The 21,803-nt window shown below is 45.6% G+C and overlaps 1 protein-coding gene across 1 annotated transcript in view; it reads left to right on the forward strand.

Annotated features, from left to right (window-relative positions):
- The first annotated feature begins 4,498 nt into the window (after positions 1 to 4,498).
- USP35 (ubiquitin specific peptidase 35) overlaps positions 4,499 to 21,803 on the forward strand; it is a 31,345-nt gene continuing 14,040 nt past the window's right edge. The window contains exons 1-3 of the mRNA XM_085299243.1: positions 4,499 to 5,043; positions 14,963 to 15,659; positions 16,789 to 16,924. Coding sequence (XP_085155369.1) covers positions 14,978 to 15,659; positions 16,789 to 16,924 — 818 coding nt within the window. The 5' untranslated portion in view covers positions 4,499 to 5,043; positions 14,963 to 14,977. The remainder of the gene's footprint in view (positions 5,044 to 14,962; positions 15,660 to 16,788; positions 16,925 to 21,803) is intronic.

Below are 21,803 nucleotides of genomic sequence, written 5' to 3' on the forward strand. Positions count from 1 at the left end.
AGGAGGGATGCTCAGGTGCTGGGGTGCAGGCAGGCTACTTCCAGGGAGGGATGCTGGAGGGGTGCTCGGTGGTTGGGGATCAGGATCTAGGAGGGATGCTTAGGGGTCGCGATGCAGGGGGGAAGCCTCCAGGGAGGGATGCAGGGGGGATGCTCAGTGGTCAGGGTACTCATGAATGGGGGTGTGGGAGGGATGCTTGGGGGCTGGGGTGCTCAGGGCTTGCAATGCAGGAGGGATGCTCAGGGCTTGCAATGCAGGAGGGATGCTTGGGGGAGAGGGATGCAGGCAGGATGCTTGCAGGAAGGGCAGCAGGAAGGATGCTTGCAGGGAGAGGTGTGGGAGGGATGCTCAGGAGTTGAGCTTGTTGGGGTTCAGGATCCAGGAGGGATGCTCGGAGGGTTGGGATGCAAGAGGGATGCTTGGGGGTCAGGGTGCTTGGGGATGGGGATGCGAGAGGGATGCTTGGGGGTGGGATGCAGGCAGGATGCTTGGAGGGAGGGGTGCAGGAGGGGGCTTGAGGTAAGAGATATTCTGAGGGGTGATGCAGGAGGGCTGTTTGCGCTTTGAGGTGCTTGGGGACTGGGGAGGGTTGGAGGTCTGGATGTAGGAGAGATGCTTGGGGATGAGATGCAGAAGGAATGGATGAAGGGAGTGATGCAGGGAGGGCTTGGGGTAAGGGATTCTCAAGGGTTGGGATGCAGGAGGCATGCTCAGGGGGGAGAGATGCTTGGGAATTGCGACATTCAGGGATTAGGATTTAGGAGAGGTACTTAGGGGTCAGGCTGTAGGAGAGATGCTTTGGGATCRGGATGCAGAAGGGATGCTTGAGGGAGGGATGCAGGAGGGGTGCTCAGGAATTGAGGTGTAGGAAAAATGCTCGGGGATCAGGATGGAAGTGATGCGTGAGGGTTGGGATGTGGGAGAGATGCTTGGGCATCAGTGCACTCAGGGATTAGGATTTRGGAGAGGTGCTAAGGGGTTGAGTTGTAGGAGAAATGCTTGAGGGATGGATGTTTGGGGCTGGGATGCAGAGGGGGTGCTCAGGGATCAGGATGCAGGAGGGGTGCTTTGGGATCGGAGTGCTCAGGGATCAAGATCTAGGAGGGGTGCTCATCGGTTGGAAAGCAGGAAAGGTGCTAGAGGGAGGGTGCTTGGGGATCAAGATGCAGGAGGGATGCTTTGGGATTGGGGTATTTGGGGATAGGGATTCTCAGGGGTTGGAATGTAAGAGATCCTTGGGAATTGGGGTGCTGGGGGTCAGGAGATAGGGGGGATGATRCTTGAGCACTGGGATACTTAGCAATGGGGATGCAGTAGAGATCCTCGAAGGGGGAGGAGAGGCAAGGCAGGAGAGGGGCTCAAGGGATGGGAGGCAGGAGGGCTGCTTGGGGATCAGGATGCTCAGGGAATAGGACGCAGGAGATATCTCAGATTACAGGATGCTCATGGGATGCAGGAGGGACTCCCYGGGTCAGGATGCTTGGGGGGGTGCTCGGAGGCAGAGATGCAGGAGGGATGCTGGATGAGCGGGTGTGGGCGCATTCCTCCAGCGCCTGCAGGACTCTGCAAACCCCGGTTTCTAAGGCAGCATCTTGCTCTGAGAAACTGGCTGAGTTGGGTTCAGGTTTTCGCCCAGGGAGAAATGCCCAGCGATGCTCCCATCCCATAGGTAGCCCAAAGGCCCTAAAAATGAAGGTCAAATTTAGAACAGTCTGGATCCAAATCCATTTAGATTAAATTTGCCCAGGCTTGAACATTGGAGGTATTACTGAAGAATAAAAGCAGGGACTGGCATCCATTTGCCACTTTTGAAAATGCTTTGGGAACTTCATGCCTAAGGGAAAAAGGACGTAGCAAGGGGCTGGATTTTCACCTGGGAAGGGAGTTCAAAATGCTTTGGATGTTTCATGATGCAGTCAGTAAAGTCTGCCGTGGTCTGAGTTCGCYTTCCTGATTTGTGTGTTGGCTGATGCAAAGCCAAATATGTGGGGGATGAAGGGAAATTGAGGTCTAGAATGAGTGACGTATCCYGTTGTTCTGAAGACACTGTCAAAGCACTGGAGAGCTCTGCATGTCTGGGCAGTTAGGCAGCGTCTGGTGAATCCCACCGGTGTCAGTTAGCGCCAGTTCTTGGTCTGGTATGCTTCGGTAAATAGGACATGGGTTTTGACTGAGCTGTATCCAGGGGTTTTGTTTCTATATSCAGATAAAAGCAGGCAGAAATCAGAAGAAAGAAGAGTGATGTTTATGCTATTAATATCTCCAAGAAAACAACAAGCCTTCCGGCCTAGACATATTTATGGTCTCGGGGGATGATAATAGAAAGGACTTTGGTCTGAAGGTCAGAACGGGATCCAGACGTTCGTGGTGTCAACCCCTGGGGCAGTAACGTAGCACAACCCCATCTGGGACCTCTGGCTAAGGAGAAAAGCAGAACACTGCTGAGAAATAAAAGGAAGATGTGTTCATCTTGGGGGGTGAGACCGCCCGGGGGGGAAAAACCTTGCCTAGTGCAGGCAGGACAAAGCTTTGGGTCATCTGATGCCAAACATATGAAAGAAATTAGAAAGCAATTGCGTTGGCTCAGTGGCGTTGGTGGCTGGTGCTGCTGTTAGTCATGGTTCATCTCCAATGGTCTACTGGTTAGAGCAGTTCTACTTTGCGTGCCTTTCTTTACCACTGGTTTCGGAGGCAGCAGGGTATAGAAATTAACTTCCTTGTGCTTGCGTTTCTGCATCCATAGCAGCGAATCATGTCTGATAATACATAAAAAGCTAACAAGGGTTTTGAGGAGCTTTGTTAGAAAATGGTACTGCTCTGTATTAGGGAGAGAGGTGCGTATCTGATGATGGAGGAAAGGAACTGAACCGGGAGGGRGAGTCTGTCCAGAGATAGAAAGACGGTAAAATGCGAGGGCCTTGGGCTTTATTTGGCATTATTGCACTGATTTTTTTTGACATCTAGCCAAAGCCTTTTTTTTTTCATTTCATGTCAAAGCTCCTGATAGCAAGAAACATAAAGGAAGAGACCAGGCTCCTAGGATTTGCTGCACTAAGGCTTTGAAGAAATGTGAGAGCAGGTTAGCTAAGATAACCATGTCCAGGTAGAGCAGTCGGTCCCACACTGTTGTCCGTGATCAAGGCCACGGTAAGTCACCTGCGGGTGGCTGATGKTTTTTTTTTTTTTCCTTATGCAGTGAAAAGTATATGCTGTTCACGGAGTGGAACTCCTGACGTACGGAAAAGCCCTGCCAAATGCTGACAGGCCCAGTAGGGTGATAACRCTTGAACAAATCCTTCATCTCTGCAGCGGCTCGAAAGTTGCCCAGCGGGGTGGATGGTCCTGTAGGTGGTGGGGACGACCTCCTGCTCCGGGTCTGCTGCTCCTGTGGCTAAAGCAGCATCTCCGTCAACTCCTGGCTCTAAGGAGCAACTCAGGAGTTTCTGATTCAGTACAACAGAGGACTGGAAAACACAGAAGAGTCTTATGAGCCCAAATTAATTAAAACTAGTGAGTAGGAGTCATRCAAGACAAGTGCAATCTGCCACTGAAAAGTGGTTTAGGACAGGAATTGAAGAATAGATTATCTCGTTGAAAGGTGAWTTTAAAAAGGCAGATTGTAACTACACAAGCGAATTTGTCCAGGATGGTGCACCAGCAATCTCTCCCTTTTATTTGCTGTGGACGGGTAGACTCCCACTTCTGTTTCTTGCTGTGAGGGGTATTTGACTGGATTTTTTTTTTCCTCTACAGTTAGCAGCTCTCAGTTTCGGCTCGGATCGCGTAATAACGGACCCGATGCTCTGCTCTGCTGTGGCGCTTCGTTTGGGTGCAGCTCCGCTAAATATAAACCTGCAAGTAGGTGCAGGACGGCGGGATATTGCAGATAACGTATTTGTGGCCTGGAGACTCGAGACAAGAGTCGCCGTACGTGTTTAGTTGCTGGGTCTGCCTCAACCTATTGTATATCCTTGAGCAAAGAGCTTAATCTAGATGTGCCTTGATAGACCACTACCAAAAAGGTGCGAACGGTATCCTCTTGCTGCCTTTACTCTTGAGGGAGATATATTCCCCTGTGTATACTCATATCGATATGCCTAGTTTGTAGGACAGCAGGTTCTTATTTCAGTTGAAGCCCTCAGGCCTTATTGCAAATAATAAATAAGGGAGGTGAAGGCTTTGGCTAAATAATGAGGAACTGGATGTGAAATAATTAAGAAAGCAGAGAGAAGCAGCAATTGTCACTGAAAGGACTAGAGAAAGGAACTGCAGCATGTCTATGTGAGTGCTTGAGGTATGGACAGAAGGTCGTTGAACTGGAATTGCGTTGCTTACATTAATTAAGGTGATTTAATCARGATAACTAGATCACAGCTAAATTAAGGGTATATCTGGACCTATAAATTACCATAGATGATGGGGAGACAAAAGTAGGAGATACAGTAGCATTGATGAGAGCTGAGCAGTGGCTTTTATTTGGTGATTTCTAACTCTAGAGGGAAATTTTAATTTCTTCATAGTTGTTTGGAGATTTTTTTAGTCATTAAGAAAAAAAATAGGGATGTTATAAGAATGACTTTTGTGACTGTCCAATACTGGCTGGTCAGGCTGCATCTATTGGATGTAAATCAGATGAATCGTTTGCTGTTTCCCCTCCTCGACTGGATAAACACGCAGATACTTTGGACTCATTAAAATCCCCTTTGCCCTTACATCTTTTTCCCCTGCCAGAATGCATCAGGACATGCTCAATTACTGTGATGTTCCTGAAAAACAGATCTAGAAATGAGTGTGACCAACAGAGGCTGCTCCTTTTAAGAAGACATGTACCAAGTTATGGAAAATTTTATACAAGGAAGACTGTTGTGCAGTATTTTCTGTTCTAGCCAGCTGCTGTGTACTCAGTTCCAGCCTGCAGCAGCTCAGCATCTTGCAGAATTGAGCCCTAATTGCCTAGCTATCTGGAATATGCAGCAAGAATAACAGTAATGTCTTGGCTGACATAAAAGAAACTGTCTGAGCAGGAGTAAAGGACAATAAAAGGTGAGTCTTGTTCATGTGCTCCAGGGAATTCAGGGAAGTAGATCACAATTTCTTCTTTTTTTCTTTTCCTTTTTACTGAGAACGATACCACTTTATTTATCAGGCTATCTTTATATAGTGGGCTTTTTTTCCTTCACTAGTGATATTTATCAAATTATTGCGTGAAGCAATCTGGATGTCATTCTAGTAAATGTGCTGAGTTTGTTACCRAGATTTTCTAAAGATAAGAAACATCTCAGATCTATCTTTTTCTCACAGCTCTGTGAGATCTGKGGTGTGGGAGCTGATACTCGATTCTGCAAAATGCACCAAGGAGTCTTTATTRGAAATCTGCTGCTGGCTGGGATAGTGGAATGAATTGATTAAAAAGTAATTGGATAGATTTCAACTGAAATGAATCCTTATTAAAGGAAAACCATAATCAGAAGAGAAATTTATTAAAAGGACACTTCTGATCAGTTCAGATTATTAAGGTTAGACTCAGAGCCCAAGGTGACGTTTTATTCTAAGGTCTTTTATTTTTTTTGCACTTTACTCAATTTGGAGACTGAAACCAAGCTGCTTGATGTCACTTTTTGCTTATATGCCATTTCACTCTGTGGTTATTAGAGCGTGTCTGTGTATCTGTAACTTGCAGGGTCACATCTTATGGTAAACAAGGCCTATTACAAATGTTGGTGACATACTTCATTTTCCTTGTGACTTTAGATGGAATTTAAGTTTGGAGCTAGGACTGTTCTCCTTTACAGTGTTCATTTTATTTTAAGGAGGAAGCATGGGATAAAGCATAGTGAACCTCTGTGTGTATYTGTGAATGCGAGACTGAGATATGTGGTGTTGAATGCCATTAAAGCTGACTGATCTCCCAGGTGTCCTCAGGACACTTTTGTAGGTCTGAGYGTATTTCTGCATGACAAATATGAGATTTGAAGAGAAACATCCCTCTTCCAAAGCACATTGTCTTCTCTAGGATATCTTCAAAAGATGAATAAGGATGGTCTGCAGAACTACAGTCAGCCTCACTTTGGGAAAATTGTATAGCACATCCCCTTGGAAGCTGTTTTGGGGCATGTGAAAGAGAAGAAGGTGACTGGGAATAGCCAGGGTAGGTCAAAGGTAAATCATGTTTGTCCTACCTTATTGCCTTCAATGATGGAATGATAGATCTGTGGATGAGGGGAGAGTAGGGGATATTGTCTACTTTGACTTTAGTAAGGCTTTCCATACAGTGTCCCATAACATCCTTGTATGAAAGATGAGATTTGTGGTCTAGATAGGTGTACTGCAAGATGTGTGGAAAACTGGCTGGATTGTTGGGCCCAAAGGGCGGTGGTCAGCGGTTTGTGCTCTATCTAAGAGCCAGTTACGAGTGGAGTTCCTTAGGGATCTATCCTGGGACCTTTTCTATTTAGTATCTTCATCAGTGGCCTGAGGGTCACTCATAAAGAACATCTCATTAAATTTGTGAGTGACGTCAAACTTCGGACAACGATTGACATGCTTGAGGATAGGGCTRTCATACAGGGGTACCCGGATAGGTTGGGGCTAACAAGAACCTCATGGAATTCAACAAGGACAAATGCAAAGTCCTGCACCTAGAATACACTTACGTTGCATAGATAAAAGCTGGGGACTGACAGGCTGGAGAGCAGCCCTGCTGAAAAGGGCCCAGATCCTGGACAGCAGTAGGCTAAACATGAGCCAGCAGCGTGCCCTGGTAATAAAGAAGGGCAGTAGCATGTTGGGCTGTATAAACAGGAACAGAGCCAATAGATAGAAGGGAAGTGCTTATTCCCCTCATTGTTCAACATTTGTCAGACATCTAGAAAAGTGTCCRGTTTTGGGCTCCCCAGTACAAGAAAAACATTGATCAGCGGGAGGAAGTTCAGCAGGGGGCCACCAAATGGCCAAGGGCCTGGAGGCCACTTGCCCTGTGAGATGAGGCTGGCGATATGGAGCTTCTTCAGTCTGAGGAAGAGAAGAYGAAGAGGGAACCTAGTAGCAGCCCTCCAGGGTCTACARGGAGGTTATCAARAAGATGAAGCCAGGCTCTTCACAGCATTACATAGTAGGAGAACAAGAGAAAAACAGACATAAATTGTACCAAAGCTTCTGACTGGATATAAGGAAAAACTTCTCACTATGAGATAATTAAGCTGAAACAGGTTGCCCAGAGCATCTTATCAGTCTCCATCCCGAAACATTTTCAAGACCTTAATGGACAAAGCCCTGAGCAGCTTCAGCTGATTTCAGTGTTGACCCTACTTTCTTCAGGGTTGGATCAGTAACCTCCTGAGGCCCCTTCCATCCTGATTCTGATTTTATCCATGTTGCATCTGCCGTTCACTCACCCAGGAAGCAGAACAGCTTTTTCATTTCATGGGATTTTTTCCTGCTGTAGAGTTCATTGTATGTGCTTCCTCTTTTGGGTGAGCCACATAGCAGATGGGAACCTCAAAGCTGCTCTTTAAACTAGCAATTAACGCTTTGAACTTCTATAGCATCTTCCTGTGCTGTAGGAACTTAGTTTCTTTGCAAGCAGGAATAAGCTGATTTTCCTAGCATTGCTATGAACTATTAGTGTCTGTAAGGAAGATGAAGTGCAGAAATAGTAAGGTTGTCCCACTTCAAAAGCACTGCTTTTAGATGGATAATTCTCTGAGTATTTAGTTGGAAACCCTCTGTACTATCCTGCTGAAAAGAAGACAACCAGGGAGCCCAATTCAAAGTGATGCCAACTAGCTTGGATTTATGTTGCTCAGGATTAGCCCTCTCCTTTGGAGGCTATCTTGGAGAGAGGTAGGTGAAGTGGTTCAAATAGTCAGGAGGTGTACCAGTAGTTACTGAGTTTCTTTGGATGATCAGGAATCCCTAGATCTGTTGCGCTGATAGTGAGACCCATTCATTGTATCCAGATTTGCATCCTGTGAATGAGAGTTCAGACTAAAGCCCCAGGCAGCACAAGTTGGGCATCCAGAGTTTTAACATCCTGAGCACCAGGAGCTGCTTTGCCCTAAAAACCTTGAATGCTCAACATTTCTCCAAACTGGGCTTCCAGGTCTCCAGCTGGGGCACCTGGAAAAAAGAAGGGCCAACAGCAAACAGCCACTCGTGAAAAGGTTTTTATTTCTGTGACTTGATATGAAACTCACAGAGCTTTGTGGCAGAGGCAGGGGCAGAATCCAGTCCTCCAGGGCAGCGTTCAGCTGCCTGGAGCTGAAACTGTCCTCCCTCTCTTGCAGTTCCCTGGGTCATTTATGACAAATGAGACATGATCTTACAGATAAGTCTCCTTTGCTGCAAACCCTGATTCATTCTCCAGGAACGTCCTGGAACAGAAAGCTAATATATGATCATTTAAATAATATCTCTCTGAAAGCATCTGGAGYTGTGTTGAGATTGAAATAACCATCTTACTTCCTAACCTTTTGYAACCTAAGTGCTCTTTTAATATTTTAAGATTGGAACGTGTGTTGTAAATACATCATACATGCATCCCTTTTAGAGTTTCCCTGGCTTCTGCAAAGTGCTGTTCAGTTAAGCTCTTGAGAACTGGAGTGGTGTTGTCTAAGTTGACAAAGGGAAGAACTGAGAAGTCAGCTAGGTGGGCTCCTGGCCAGAAATGCTGCTTTTTTGAACTAGTTTGTCTTGACTGGATCAATGGCATCAGTGTCCTTTTCCTCTCTGGACTCCACAGCCTCTTGGTCAGTGCACCATCCTTGCGATTTTGGTGTTTGTCTCTTCCAGCCATTCCTGCTTCATCTTTGCCTCCTCTGCTCACTGTGTCCTGTCCGAGAGCTGTCRTCCTCCATCCTGGCTTTGTCTGGCCCTTGCTTGGGCACCAGCATGAGGTACCCTCATTCACAGTGCAAACCTGGGCTTGTTCATCCCCTCGTGCTAATACCAGTGTAGTTAGAGAGGGGCGGATGTTGATGGGAGGGTGTTACTTAAAGTGCAGCCTTCTACTGCAAAGTCCTCCTTTGGTGAAGAGAGACCTGCAGCCTCCATCACAGGGTCAACTCAGCTGGTTCTCCTTGCTTATCTTTAAGGTCCTAATGTTAATATGTTCATGGGAAAGTGGGTCACTAGATACTCTCCACTGGGACTTGTTTGCCCTGTCAGCTGTTGAGGGAGCCTTGTTTCAGGCTCGTYCTTCTCCACAGTTCCTCAGACCAGACCACTCTGAGCAGCAAGGCTGGGTTGACCCATTCTGTTCCCTTCTGGGATCAGCTTGAGGTGATCGGGCCATTGTAGGAGCAGCAACTTTGTCTCGAAGTTCAGCCTGAAGCAGAATCTTTGCRTTGAAAATTTGGGTGGCAGGGTGATAAAACAGTTAAAAGACCCGCTGTAGAGTGGACAGCACTGGGTAGCTATCACCCTCCCAGAAGGGTGGCAAGGCTACCTAGCACTGTGCATATCAGTGGCCTGTGGACAATAGTGATTTATGGGGTTAGGTTTGAAAAATCTGTAGCTGTTCTTTGACCAGCCTGCCTATGTTGTGTTTCCACATCGTTGTGCCAGGCTCAGCATGGACTGCTCTRGGGAAGTTACCATGTAAAGGCTAGACATAAGTGGACAGAACGGCTCCTCCTGCCTCCTCCCTGTTCCCTATTTGTCTGACAGATGTCCAGGGCAGCAGGGGCTCAGACTTTGAAGCTGGAGAGAGGAGAAACACAAGCTACAGGCTCAACTGCAGAGCCAGTCTTACTCAGTATGGCCCCAGTAACCAGTGAGTTATAGCTRGGACAACTATTCCTTCCAATTTCTAGTCCTGCAAGTCTAGTCTGCTCTCTAAACTAGGTTTTAACCTTCACAGTCTCTCAATTGCTGTGGTACTTTCTGCTTGAAGTGAAAGACATGACCTGTGAACTTCTTTTATTCTCTTCTCTTACCTGGTCCTCATTTGTTACCACTCTAATGAAAGTTGGTCCCTTGAAAGTCCTGGCTATGTTTTAAATCCAATTAAAACAATGTTAGCTCTGCCATAGCTTGGTTACCATGCAGGGAAGGCAGGAATGGTGTTTGTAGGAGACAAATCCAACACGTCAACAGAGGACCATACAGGTCAACAGATATGGGACACAAAGGCCAAAATGATGCCTGGAGAACCACTGCACTGCAGGCCACTGTCATTGCCTGTCAGGGCTCTGACCATATGTAAATTGTGTTTTCTTCATCCTGTGAGACCACAGGGGAAGCAATGATGGGGAGAGGCAATGTTTGGTTGAGAAGAAGAGTTTACTAGCCAATAAGCTGGGAACCAGAACTTTGTATTTGCCACAGAATTYTTCCCACCAGTAGGCAGCTCTCTACCCTTAGAGAAGATGCCCTCTCACTCTGATGGAGGCTCCAGGGATAGACTGGTCCCTGGATGGCGTCCTCTGAGGTCCCTTCTGGATGTCGTCTGTGAAAACCACATGTCAGTGCAGAGAAGTAACCATGATCATACATACGTTCCCCATGCGATCCCAGCTGTCAGTTGGTGGCCTTTTTCCTTGGAGTGAGAAGCTTAGAGATGAACTGATGTGTAGCATCACCTAACTCTGCTCTTGCTAAGCTCTCTCCGAGCATCCTTGGGGTGTGTGTCATGTTTTTTTCCTCAATATAACGCTACATACTTGAGCATGGATGAAACTATCCTGCCTCAGGTAATCAAGATGATACCTGTCTTCCTTTTCCCTCTCCCACACATTGTTTTAGACTATAGACAGCAAGTAACAGTCTCCTACTATGTATTTGTGCAGCACCTAGCATGGGGAGGACCTACTGTGGCCCTTTATACCTTCATTCTCTGCAATAAGTTTTAAGAAATCCTGGCTGGCTGATTTTATCACTCTTTGTAATGAGGTTTCTTGTGCAATAGTCCCTCCAGCACCCGGCTATAAATGTGACATAAATGTTGTTCTGAGCTGCTCCAGGGAAATCCTTCTCTCTCCTTTTTTTTTTTCCTTTTTTTTTTTCCTTCTTTTTTTCAGCAGTCTCTTCTCTAACCCTGGACTGCTGGTGAGTTCGAGCGAATGGCAAGCTTTGCCTGACTCTGCAGTCTCTCTCTGCCCTCTCGCTCGGATGGTATAGCATACTAATGCGGCAGGTCCCTGGGGAGCAGCCAAGACTGCGTCAGTCCCTCCAGTCAAGCCAGGGTGGTGGTGGCCCCRTGCAAATGTCAACTGCACACCCCCTGCCGTGTGTGAGACCGGGAGCCTGGGGAACCGAGGAAGGAAGGAGCCAAAGGATTGAAACTGAGGCAGAGCTGAGTATTTATAGATACCCAAACATTTTTTTTTTTCATAGTAGTGGGGAAGAGATATATTTCTAAATAGGTTTGTTACTCATGGAGCAGATAGACATCTTTCCCCTCCAGATAGCAGCATGCAGCCTTAGATGGTGGTTCACATAGGACTTCACTGGATTCAGGAGGATCAGACCACAAGTTGGGGCAGAGTTTTTATGACTGATTGTGGTTGTTCAAATCCCAAACTTCTTTCACTCAAATGATTCCCTATTTACAGGATGTGYTCTGACTTACCCTGCTTGCTCAGTATCTCTGTTACCTTTACTGCATACTTGGATAGCCTGGATCTGCCAGCATCAAATTACTGACTCTTCTTTTGAAGACTTTTTTTCTTTCTTATCTCTCTTTCTTTCTTATCCATCTTTTATTTCACATTCCAGCTGGAATCCCAGCTCCATCATTTCCCTGTTATCRTAAGTATGATATTTCTTCAAGGCTTTTAAACTTTCAAGTGGCTCTCCTAGCTGGAGGGAGTGATGTCTCATAGAACCCCTGTGCCTCCATCACCGTGAGCCTCTCTCTTTTTATCTAAATTATTTGCACYGCCATCACCCCTTGCTGCACACGGGGCAGACCGGTGCAGCCTCATGTCGTAGGCACAAGACTCTCAGCTGCTGTGAGGGAGGTTGTGTGTTCACACGTTCCTGGTGTGGTACAGTGTTTTCCTTCTCTCTTCAAGGACCTTCAACCTTGTACCAGACCCAGCCTGTGTGTGAACCCTTTTATCTGCTGAACAGTTGGCTTTTGTGAATTAAGCTCAAGAGCTCTGAACTAGCCACATCGCTATGTTACAGCTAGGAGGGCCTTGCAACTCAGATGGGCTCCCCAAGGAAGCTTAGCCCTGGGGCTGTGACCCAACATGCCTGACATTTCCCCCCAGTGCATGATCTGACCTGATGCTCTCTGATCCTCTGGAGAGCAKGAAACTCCAAGGTTCCTAGGGGAACTCCTTGGCCTTGTGTTGGTTAGACCTAGGGTCCACATACCTGCCCCCTGACTGGCTAAGAGTGGCCRTGGAGCTAGCAAAACACTTAACCTTTAGTGGAAAGCTCTTGGTCAGCCTCATAAGCTGCTGACTTCAACCCACCTTGCCAGGTCCTTAGCAAGGACAGCCCCAGCAAGAGAATGGATGTCCATCATGGATGGAGCTCCATAGTATGGTACCAAGAGAGTGTGTGGCTTCCCTCTACTGGAGATCAGTCCTCACCAAACTAGGACATGACCTACCAGAYTGTACTGTTAGGGGCAGGATGGGCATGAGCCCTGAGAAATACATGTYCCTTTGCACATGTAAGATGCTGCATGTGCAAGGGAAAGGGGCGGAAGTCTTGCCCTGTCACTGCATCTCTGTCCTTTTAAGCTTTGGATCCTTTTAAATAGATGCTTCCCCTGCATTCTGTGCTATTGCCCAGACAGAGGCTGCAATCTCATGTCTGCTTTGTGAAGCTTGTTCCCTGAATATGAAGAAAATCATTGGAAGCATCATGCCTCTGGAGGAGAATGGTATAGACACCAATGGAAGACCTCAGCTCCACTGACTGTCCCATAATTCCCTGTTAAGCCTCTCTGTGGGTCTGTGGGAGGCTGTCTCTTGTGGGGATTGGATTTTATGAAATGTGGAGCACCATCTTGAGTTACTGAGACCCTGGAACTGAGGGAGCTCATCCCTTCTTATCAAGTGTCAGGTTTTGGTTGGCTGTTTGCAAGGCAAAAATGTGATTAATCTGAAGAAGTTCTGTATTTTTATGTATTTATTTTCAATCTGAGCCTTTAATCTCGGTTGAGCATCACCAGAGGACATTTTCTGCATCCATCAAAATACCACCATAAAAATGGCACAAAGATTAGCATTTTTATACTGGCCCCAGCAAGCTCTGTGGCGCTGCTTCTTTGGCTTCTCTTGCTGTGCTCTCTTGTACTATGCTCAGCTCTCCCATAGGATGGCTCATCGTCTTCTCAGACCTCTCAGAACCATAATGAACTTCCTGGCTTTCCAGTCCTTCATCCTTGCAACTGTAGTAGCATTGCTCCTTCCATCTCCTCAATGTGTTGTGCTGGGGCTCCCTTCTTTCCTTCATGTTCTGCGGCTTCTTCTGTCATGTCTGTATTCCTATTATACTCTATGAACATTGCAGTCTCCTACTATAGTCCACCTGGCTCTTGTCAGCATCTGCCCTGAGTCCATTCAAAATGCAGTGACTCAAAGTCAATTTTCRTATGTCATTTCAGCATGACTCTGCTTTCTAGCCCCTGTCCCAACATGAGCCCTCTCCTTCTTTTCAAAGCTTTCCATTAATAGAGATGTGAGAGCACGATTTTGGTCAGGTTGGGGAAGAGACACATCAGAACCATACCATGAAGGCACCTGCTAAATCCTCCAGGCCAAGGCTAGGAAAAGAGTTGGTGGACTGCGCGCAGAGAAGCTGCAATGTTGATTTATCATGGAAGATTTCTAAGCAAGAACAAAGAAATGTCCCTTACTGACTGTAAGCAGTGGGAGATGCTGGATGCGTAGTAAAGGGCATTTTTGGAGCAGAGACAGTTTGTAAGCCCATGCCAACCTTTAAAATTATGATCTCATAATTTAAGATTCATGAAATCATAGAGTAATATAGRTTGGAAGGGACCCTCAGAAGTCRTTTAGTCCAACCTCTTACTTGAATYAGGTCCARTTAGAACAGGCTGCTGAGGGTCTTGTGCAGTCCATTTTTTAATATCTCCAAGGATGGAGATTCCCCCTTTCCCACTCTGGGCTCTTGTTCCAGTGTCTGACCATTCTCATGGTAAAAAAGTTCTTCCTAATATTTAGACAGAACAAAGAGAGACTTCTAAGCCTATTAGAAACTTTTGACCCTAGGGGCTACAGCCTGACAGTCTTCACTGGAGGAAATGGCTCTGGTAGTTCTGGAGGCTTTTTCTGCAGAGCTYCAGGCCCTGGATCTGGCAGAGATAGAGATGTCTTCAGGGTACTTCTGAAGTATCCTGATGCCAAATTCAGCTTGGTTTCCACCACATTCCACCACATTTTCACCATTCTTAAGTCTAAGAATCATTGTCCCATGTCTTACAAAGCATCAAAATACATCTCTGTTGCCTTATCCTCTCTCTTTTCAGATTACATAAGACAGAAGCTYACACCAATGTAGAGGGATATTTAAGATGTGGAGTTATAGACTATATCCTTATTACTAGACTGCACAGGTTGGGCTTGTTCTTTGTCCAAAGGCAAGTGGTTYTGTGTGACTCACATCCATCAGGCTAAACTTCCGTTTTCTCCCTTTCCCAAAACAAGACAGCTTCATCTATGCTGTTTTCTTTGACCAAKCTGTGGCCTGGGCTGGCCTTTCAGATATACTCATTCATTGCCTGGAGAGTCCTAGTTTCCTAAACCATTCCAGGGAACACAGTCTAGAGAGTCATGGGATTGGGTCTGAGCTCGTACTTTTGCTTTGTTGTTGGGTCAGACCGCTTGCTCTCCCAGCAGCATCGTCTTTTCCCTGTCCCTCTCTCTGCCTTAACTCTGAGGTCCAGTTGCTGTCAAGTGGGAAGCACAGGTAGTCATCATCTCTGGGCTGTAAAGCACAACGGAGCCCACTTGAACTAACYTGGCACCCTTCTCTCTTTCAGCACCTGGGAGCAGAGATGGATAAGATACTGGAAGCTGTGGTGATGTCTTCATATCCCAACAACGTGAAGCAGGGGCTTGTGAGGCGCGTCATTGAGGCAGCAAAGCAGCCCATGGACAGTGAGCAATGCTGGTCCATGCTTGAGCTGTCAACCAAGCTTTATCTTACTGGGGACACCAAGTATAAAAGAGAGATTGGGAAAGAGGTTTTGGARGTCTATGGCCACTACCACCCGGAGGAGTTTGAGGAGTTCTTCAATGTCCGCTTCCTACTGAGTCTCCTCCAGGAAGGCTATGGGCCTCTGGGAAAAAGAAGCCATTATGTACTAGATTATATCCAGTTAGGACTGCAGTTTGTCTTGGAAAGCCCATCAGCAAATAGCATTTTCAACTTACTGAGGATTGAAGTGCTCCGCAAAGTCTGTGAGAGRCCTAGCCCCAAGCAGTGTGCTAAAATCAGTAAACTCTTAACCCAGCATCCTCAGTGCATTCCCACAGGTAAACACCAGATCTTGTTTTGTCAGCAGCTGATACGGTGCATCGGGCAGTTCCAGTGCATCTCTGAAGGGGAAGAGGACATAATGGAGTTTTTGGAGCAGGTAAACAAAGTGAGCGGTCTGCTGCAAAGGATCTGGAGGACTCAGACTTCAGCCATCCTGCCCTCTTTGAAGGAGCTGTTCACTATCATTTCATCGACAGGTAAAGAAATAAATAACAAGCACAAATGTAAACACTGGCTTTGATGAGGAACGAGACACGTTGACATTTTACATGGTCCTGACATGTCAGAGCTGCAATAATTTCATAAGCTATGATAAACTAGAATTTTCTAACCCATTTCAGAAATGCAGCCTCTGCTGAAATATAATAAACAAGGGTCCCCAAAGTGTCYAGGGTTTTAGACTAAGACAACATCCCTGTGAAACCACACAGAGTTTGTAAGCAGGAGTTATTAACTGTGCTGAAATATGTGCAGCACAGAAGTTTGTATCCTCAGCATTTTTCTGCACCAGATGGCCTTAATGCAAAGCATTCCGTTATCTGCAGTAGGGTTACAGTGGGACTTGAAAGCATTTGGGAATGTCATTCTCTAATAGCTAACTTTACTGGGCCTCTCAGCCTACTCCRTAGCTACTAAGTAGCCTTAGTTACTGAGAAGCTAAGGACTTATTTCTCACTGGATTTAAGGGTAGGTAGCCCTATGTTCCATGGTCAGTAGCTCTCTGGAGGGTAGTTATATCTTAGGATGGGATAGAGGATGTTTATCTAACTTCTAGGGCCTTCAGATTATTATAAAGGGTCTCAAAAGATGTTTAGAGGTACTAGTGCCATAAAAGGCTAGACTCTGTGTAGGCAGGTGAGCTCCTGTCTCAGCTCTTCCTAACCCCATGAGGAGATGGGCCTCTTTTTGAAGTGCCTTCTTTTTGAAGACCTCATCCTTTGAGTTCCAGGCAGGCAAATGTGCAGCCTCATCCCATTTCGGTTATTCGGTGGTCAGTATGAAGTGGGCACACAGAGGGAATTTGGGCAGAGGACCCAGGCAGTAATGTTCTTGTGTCTGTGACCCTTGCCTCCCTTTGGGCTGTGCATGACTTGATGCAACACCCTGTCTGCTATGACCCAACCTTGTTATGGGCTACACTGTGATTCTGGGAATTGTCCGCATAGCACAGCTAAGTGTAGATGCCACATTACACTGATCATTTATGCTCTRTTCTATCAATGGAACCAGAAGTGATTCAGCTTTTAGAGATGAGAAATGACCATATGTGCCTGGTTTCCCTGGTGATTAACATCTTTATTGCTGGCTCTTGTCCATATCTTACAGAGGAGCAGGAAACACCATCAAATGCCTTGGCCAGCGTGGTCCAGTTTGTCCCTCTGGAACTTATGGATGGTGTCATAAGAAACCTAACCAATGATGACAGCATCACTGATGTGCAAATGATGACAGCCATCAGTAGGTAGGAGAGACTGCATGAATGAACATCCTGGGAAGGTTCTCACATGGTCTTTTTCAGTCCAGAGGAAAACCTGTCCCGAAGTTGCACTCACTTCCTCATAACAATTTTATCCTAGTACTGCARTTGTACAGCAAAAGCAAATTTGGCTGGTACTGTCTTGTGAGGTTTGGGGAAAAGGGAACTCCTAGACCTTTCCTTCCAACCCTCAGGGCCTAGAGAACTAGATTAAAGATATTTTTGTTATTTTATTTGTTTATTTTAATTTGATTTCTTTTTTTCTTAGAAATATGTAGTGCTAAGGGATGCCGAACATAAAACATTTTAAAGAGATTAGATTTTTTCCCCAGGAACTATTGAGTTGTTTCCCAGAAATTGTTGAGGGCTTTTCCTCATAAAATCTCCTTTAAAGAGTTTCAGGTGGATCCTCTGTCTTCTTTCAGAGGGACATCATCCTAAATGACCAGTCACAGCTAAAAATCTTGGCGTGTGCATCTCCAACTGCTGGGAGTTTCTCAGTGGAGAAGGAGGTATGCCCAACTGCTTAAATGATCCCACTTTGACCTTTTCCAGATGAACGTGGTGCTGCTGGTCCAGATCTCAGTGCTGTCCAATGTTTATCCCTGCCCTCTGTGCAGGCAGAGTCAAGGGAGATATCGAGCATGATGAGGAGGTAGTGGATGAAATACTATCTGAAATGCTAGACTTAGTCTTCCCAGGGCCAGTGCCCTCTTTGGGATCACTAGATCTTTCTTGCACGCCTTTGTTCAAGTCCTACAGCTACTCTGTGCTCCAGGTTCCTTGGTTAGACTTGCTTAAGAATATCTTCATCCTATACTTTCCTCAGAGGTCCCTGTTTAAATGGGTGATGTTCACAGGTACTTAAGTGAAGGGAGGGGGGTCTGCTTTGCTCTCACTGTGAAAATCTCCTTTCTCCCCTTCCTGTTYCAGGATTTGTCTCCCTTACATGATGGATGTGCATATAATTCTTTATGGGAACTTYATGTCTACAGGAAGGGTGCTGAAGAGGGCCTTGGTTTTCCCAGAGTCCAGAGCAGCCCAAGACAAAGGAATAAGTTGACAGTTCAGTTTTTAATCTTATTCATTTTTTTCTTTCTCCTTGGATGCAGTTCCCAGATGTTGCTGGGAGCTCCAGTCAATAAATCCACTAAGAACAGCAGTGACTAAAAATAGCAGTTGCAAAATCAATTGCTTCATTCCTTTAAAAATTCTTTGTTACGCAGAAGGATGAGTAAATGATTACTCAATGTTAGTCAATATTAGGCAGAGCCCACAAGTCATAATTACGTCCACTTAGGAGAAATGCAGAAGTTTTGGTGGAGTGTTTGTAGCAGACAGATGCTCCAGAAAGCTATATTAACATTGGTCTTTTGTTGAACATGTGCTCAATAAATCRCAAATAAAAGAAAAATATACTGGGGTAAACGAAGTCTTTCATCTTAGGATTGCTGACACACTAATTTCATACCAAAAYCTCTTCCTCCAGAGTTCAAAGTTTGGGTTTGCAAGGCATTACCAGGGGAGTAAACTGAAGCAGGGTGGAACTTGTGATCAAGCATTTGAGAGCAAACAGTGCTAATAAGAGCAAGCCTGGCACCTGCTGGTATAGGTGTACACCACCGACTGAAAGAATTCGTCTCTCTCGCCCATAGGATGGATGCATTGCAGATAAGCTATATTTAATTGCRTCCAGGGCTTCAGAAGTGCTTGCTGATGTTCTTTTTCTTTTAGTGTATATCTGTTTCAAAGAGACAAGGTCTGGATGTAAAGAGCCATCTGCCTTCCCAGAGATGCAGATACCTGCTGTCTCTGGGAATCAGGACCCGACCTTTTAAAAGATGTGTATGCAAAAATCAATGACTCCTTCGGAAAACTGGCTTGCAAAATACTTGTAGATCTTTCAGTGTGGAAAGTGAATGTAAAATATAACTGTTTATAGTGTAGCAATGCAGGCAGCAAGTGGAGCAAGATTATAAYTTAGCCACAAATGTCAATAAACATTGTTTATTGTAACCTAGGATATTCATAGAATCATAGAACCATAGAATCAGTAAGGTTGGAAGGGACCTCTSGAGATCATCTAGTCCAACCTCCCTGCTCAAGCAGKGGCACCTACAGYRTGTTAGACAGGGTTGCATCCAGGTGGGCCTTGAAGATCTCCAGAGAAGGAGACTCCACAACCTCTCTGGGCAACCTGGTCCAGGGCTCCRTCACTCTCACAGGGAAGAAATTCCCCCTCACAGTCAGGCRGAACTTCCTGTGCTTCAGTTTCTRCCCATYRCCTCTTGTCCTGTCACACGGGACAACTGAAAAGAGTTTGTCCCCGTCCCCTTGACACCCTCCCTTCAGGTACTTGYACRCATTGATCAGATCCCCCCTCAGTCTTTTCTTCCCCAGGCTGAASAGGCCCAGCTCTCACAGCCGTTCCTCRTAGGGCAGGTGCTCCAGCCCTCTCATCATCTTTGTAGCYCTCTGCTGGACTCTCTCCAGTAGCTCCATGTSTSTSTTGTCCTGGGGAGCCCAGRACTGGACCCAGTACTCGAGATGAGGCCTCCCCAGGGCTGAGTAGAGGGGCAGGATCACCTCCCTCCACCTGCTGGCAACASTCTTCCTMAYGCACCCCAGGAGACCATTGGYCTTCTTGGCCACAAGGGCACATTGCTGGCTCATGGTCAACYATRYTGTATGCCTATGTAAAAGAAYACAGGGTAAAGAGGGGCCTCTGCATCCCTGAGTCCATCTTCCTGCTCTTGCAGGCAATGACATTGTGGGCCCTTTTCATGAATGTTCAACTCTAATCTTAAAAGGGCTTTTACTCCCACTGCTCTTCTTCCRTAGCTGCTCTGGGATATGATTGCTTTAATGGCTAGGATCTCTCTTCTAATTGCCAGCCTATATTTATCTCTSGTCATCTTATAGCTCATTTGATCTTATACTAACATAAATAGCTGAATAAGGTCTTTTCCCTCCCTAGTGTTTATTCCTTCAGTGTATGCACAGAGAGCAGTCACATCCCCTCTCTGCATTTCTTTGGCTAGGCTGATCAAACCAGGCCAGCTTCAAGCTTTTGGAAGAGAAATTYTCCATTTCCCTGATCATCTCAACAGTTGTTTTCAACACTTGCTCCAGCTTCAATTCACTGTTTTTGGACATGGATAGTCAGATTTGTACACAGTGTTCTAGATGRGGTTCATCCTGGCATTAGACCATGGCATTAAAGGCCTTTTTTTTGTAGTGAAGATGCCTTTCCTGCTGCACTCTAGTGTGGTGCTTGCCTTCTTCTGGCTACTGTTACACTGGGAACTTGTGGTCATCGTTGTCTCACTAGTCTTCTTCAAGCAGATCAGCTCCCATCATGTAGCAGCTATTTTTGCTATTTGATCCCCATCACCACTGCATGCGTTTTGAATGAATGTGTTTCATCTTGGTTCTGTATCTCTCATCCTCAAGGTCACACAGTTCTTCCTTGTGATAGCCTGATCCTCCTCCTCTGCTGATGAGGCCTCCCAGCTTCATGTCATCAGAAATTTCAAAGCCATATTCCTGATATTTCTGTCAATGCCATTAGACCCTGAAGAACATTACTTGTAACATCTCTGCAGCGTGAGACTTCCTATATTTCATTTCCAGCTCTTCTGGAACCAGCTTCTTACCTAATTTGCCATTCTTCTGCTAAGCCAAWTTTTCTTTTTAAACTAACTGCTCCCACATGCACAAATATGCATCAGGACCCTTGCTGAAACCCAATGAGATATGATCTACTGTGTATTCTATGACTAGAAAATCAGACATCTTGACGAACCCTAGTTTGGCACAGTAACGCCTGTGGTAGACCTCTGTGACATGGTATCATGTCTTCCCAGTCATCCCCTCATTGCCTGTCTTCATTATAGGAACTGTCTTGCTAGTCTTCAGGAATATGGCACCATGCCAAAGKTAACAGAGTCATTAAAATGCACCAGAGCTGAATTTCACATTTCCAGTGTTTGCACTTTCTGGGAAGAAGTTCCTGACTCCACTTGACTACAGTGCATGAGCTCTTCATGTTTTGTTTTCATATCAGCGGTTATTGTTTCTGCTTCCATTCTCATACCCATTATCTGCCTTCTCTTTTATTGCCTTGATCAATTCCTTCCTCTTGCTGAAAACCGAGGCCGAGCATGTGTTTAGCTTGGAAGTCGCATCTAGAAGCCATATCATATCTTTAATCRCCATCACATCCTGCGTATGTAGTGGTTGCACGTCTGTCCTTATTCTCTTCAGATGCAAATGTCTGCAGAAGCTTTTTGACATTTACTTTATTATCTGACTCGGCTTGACTTTTGGCATTTCTCACCATCCCAGCATATTCTGCCCTTTAAGCTTTCTTTACTGGCTAGCCTTTTTTCCCCYAGTGCTTTGCAGATTCCACTTATCCCTGATCATCTCCCTGTTGTGGTTATTCATCTCAGTTCCTTTAATATATTTTACACAAGATACAGATTGATAAACAAATGAGATTGGCTGGGAAAGATAGCTGGAATGAGGTGGGAGACTAGAATGTGAAGGAGGCCTGAGATGATACCTTCAAATCAGATGAAGGAGGCCTGAGATGATACCTTCAAATCAAAGGTACCAATGTGATCAGCAAAGTTTGACCCTTGGAGAGCCCAAACTTTAGTTACCTCTCATTTTTGTTTAACTTCTCACCTAATTTAAAAAAAAAACAACAAACAACCTGTCATTACTCTAAGATTATTTTTAATGACTGACTCKTCTGTAAATTCAATGTTACTTGCAAAAAAAGATTTTAAATATTGTGACATCTTGTTGGTTGCACGGATATAGAATAAATCTGTTAGCTAAAAATTCCAGAATATCT

This window comes from Rhea americana, unplaced genomic scaffold (genome assembly GCF_003343005.1).
Source record: "Rhea americana isolate MKP2758 unplaced genomic scaffold, rheAme1 scaffold_148, whole genome shotgun sequence".
Classification (NCBI taxonomy): Eukaryota; Metazoa; Chordata; class Aves; order Rheiformes; family Rheidae; genus Rhea; species Rhea americana.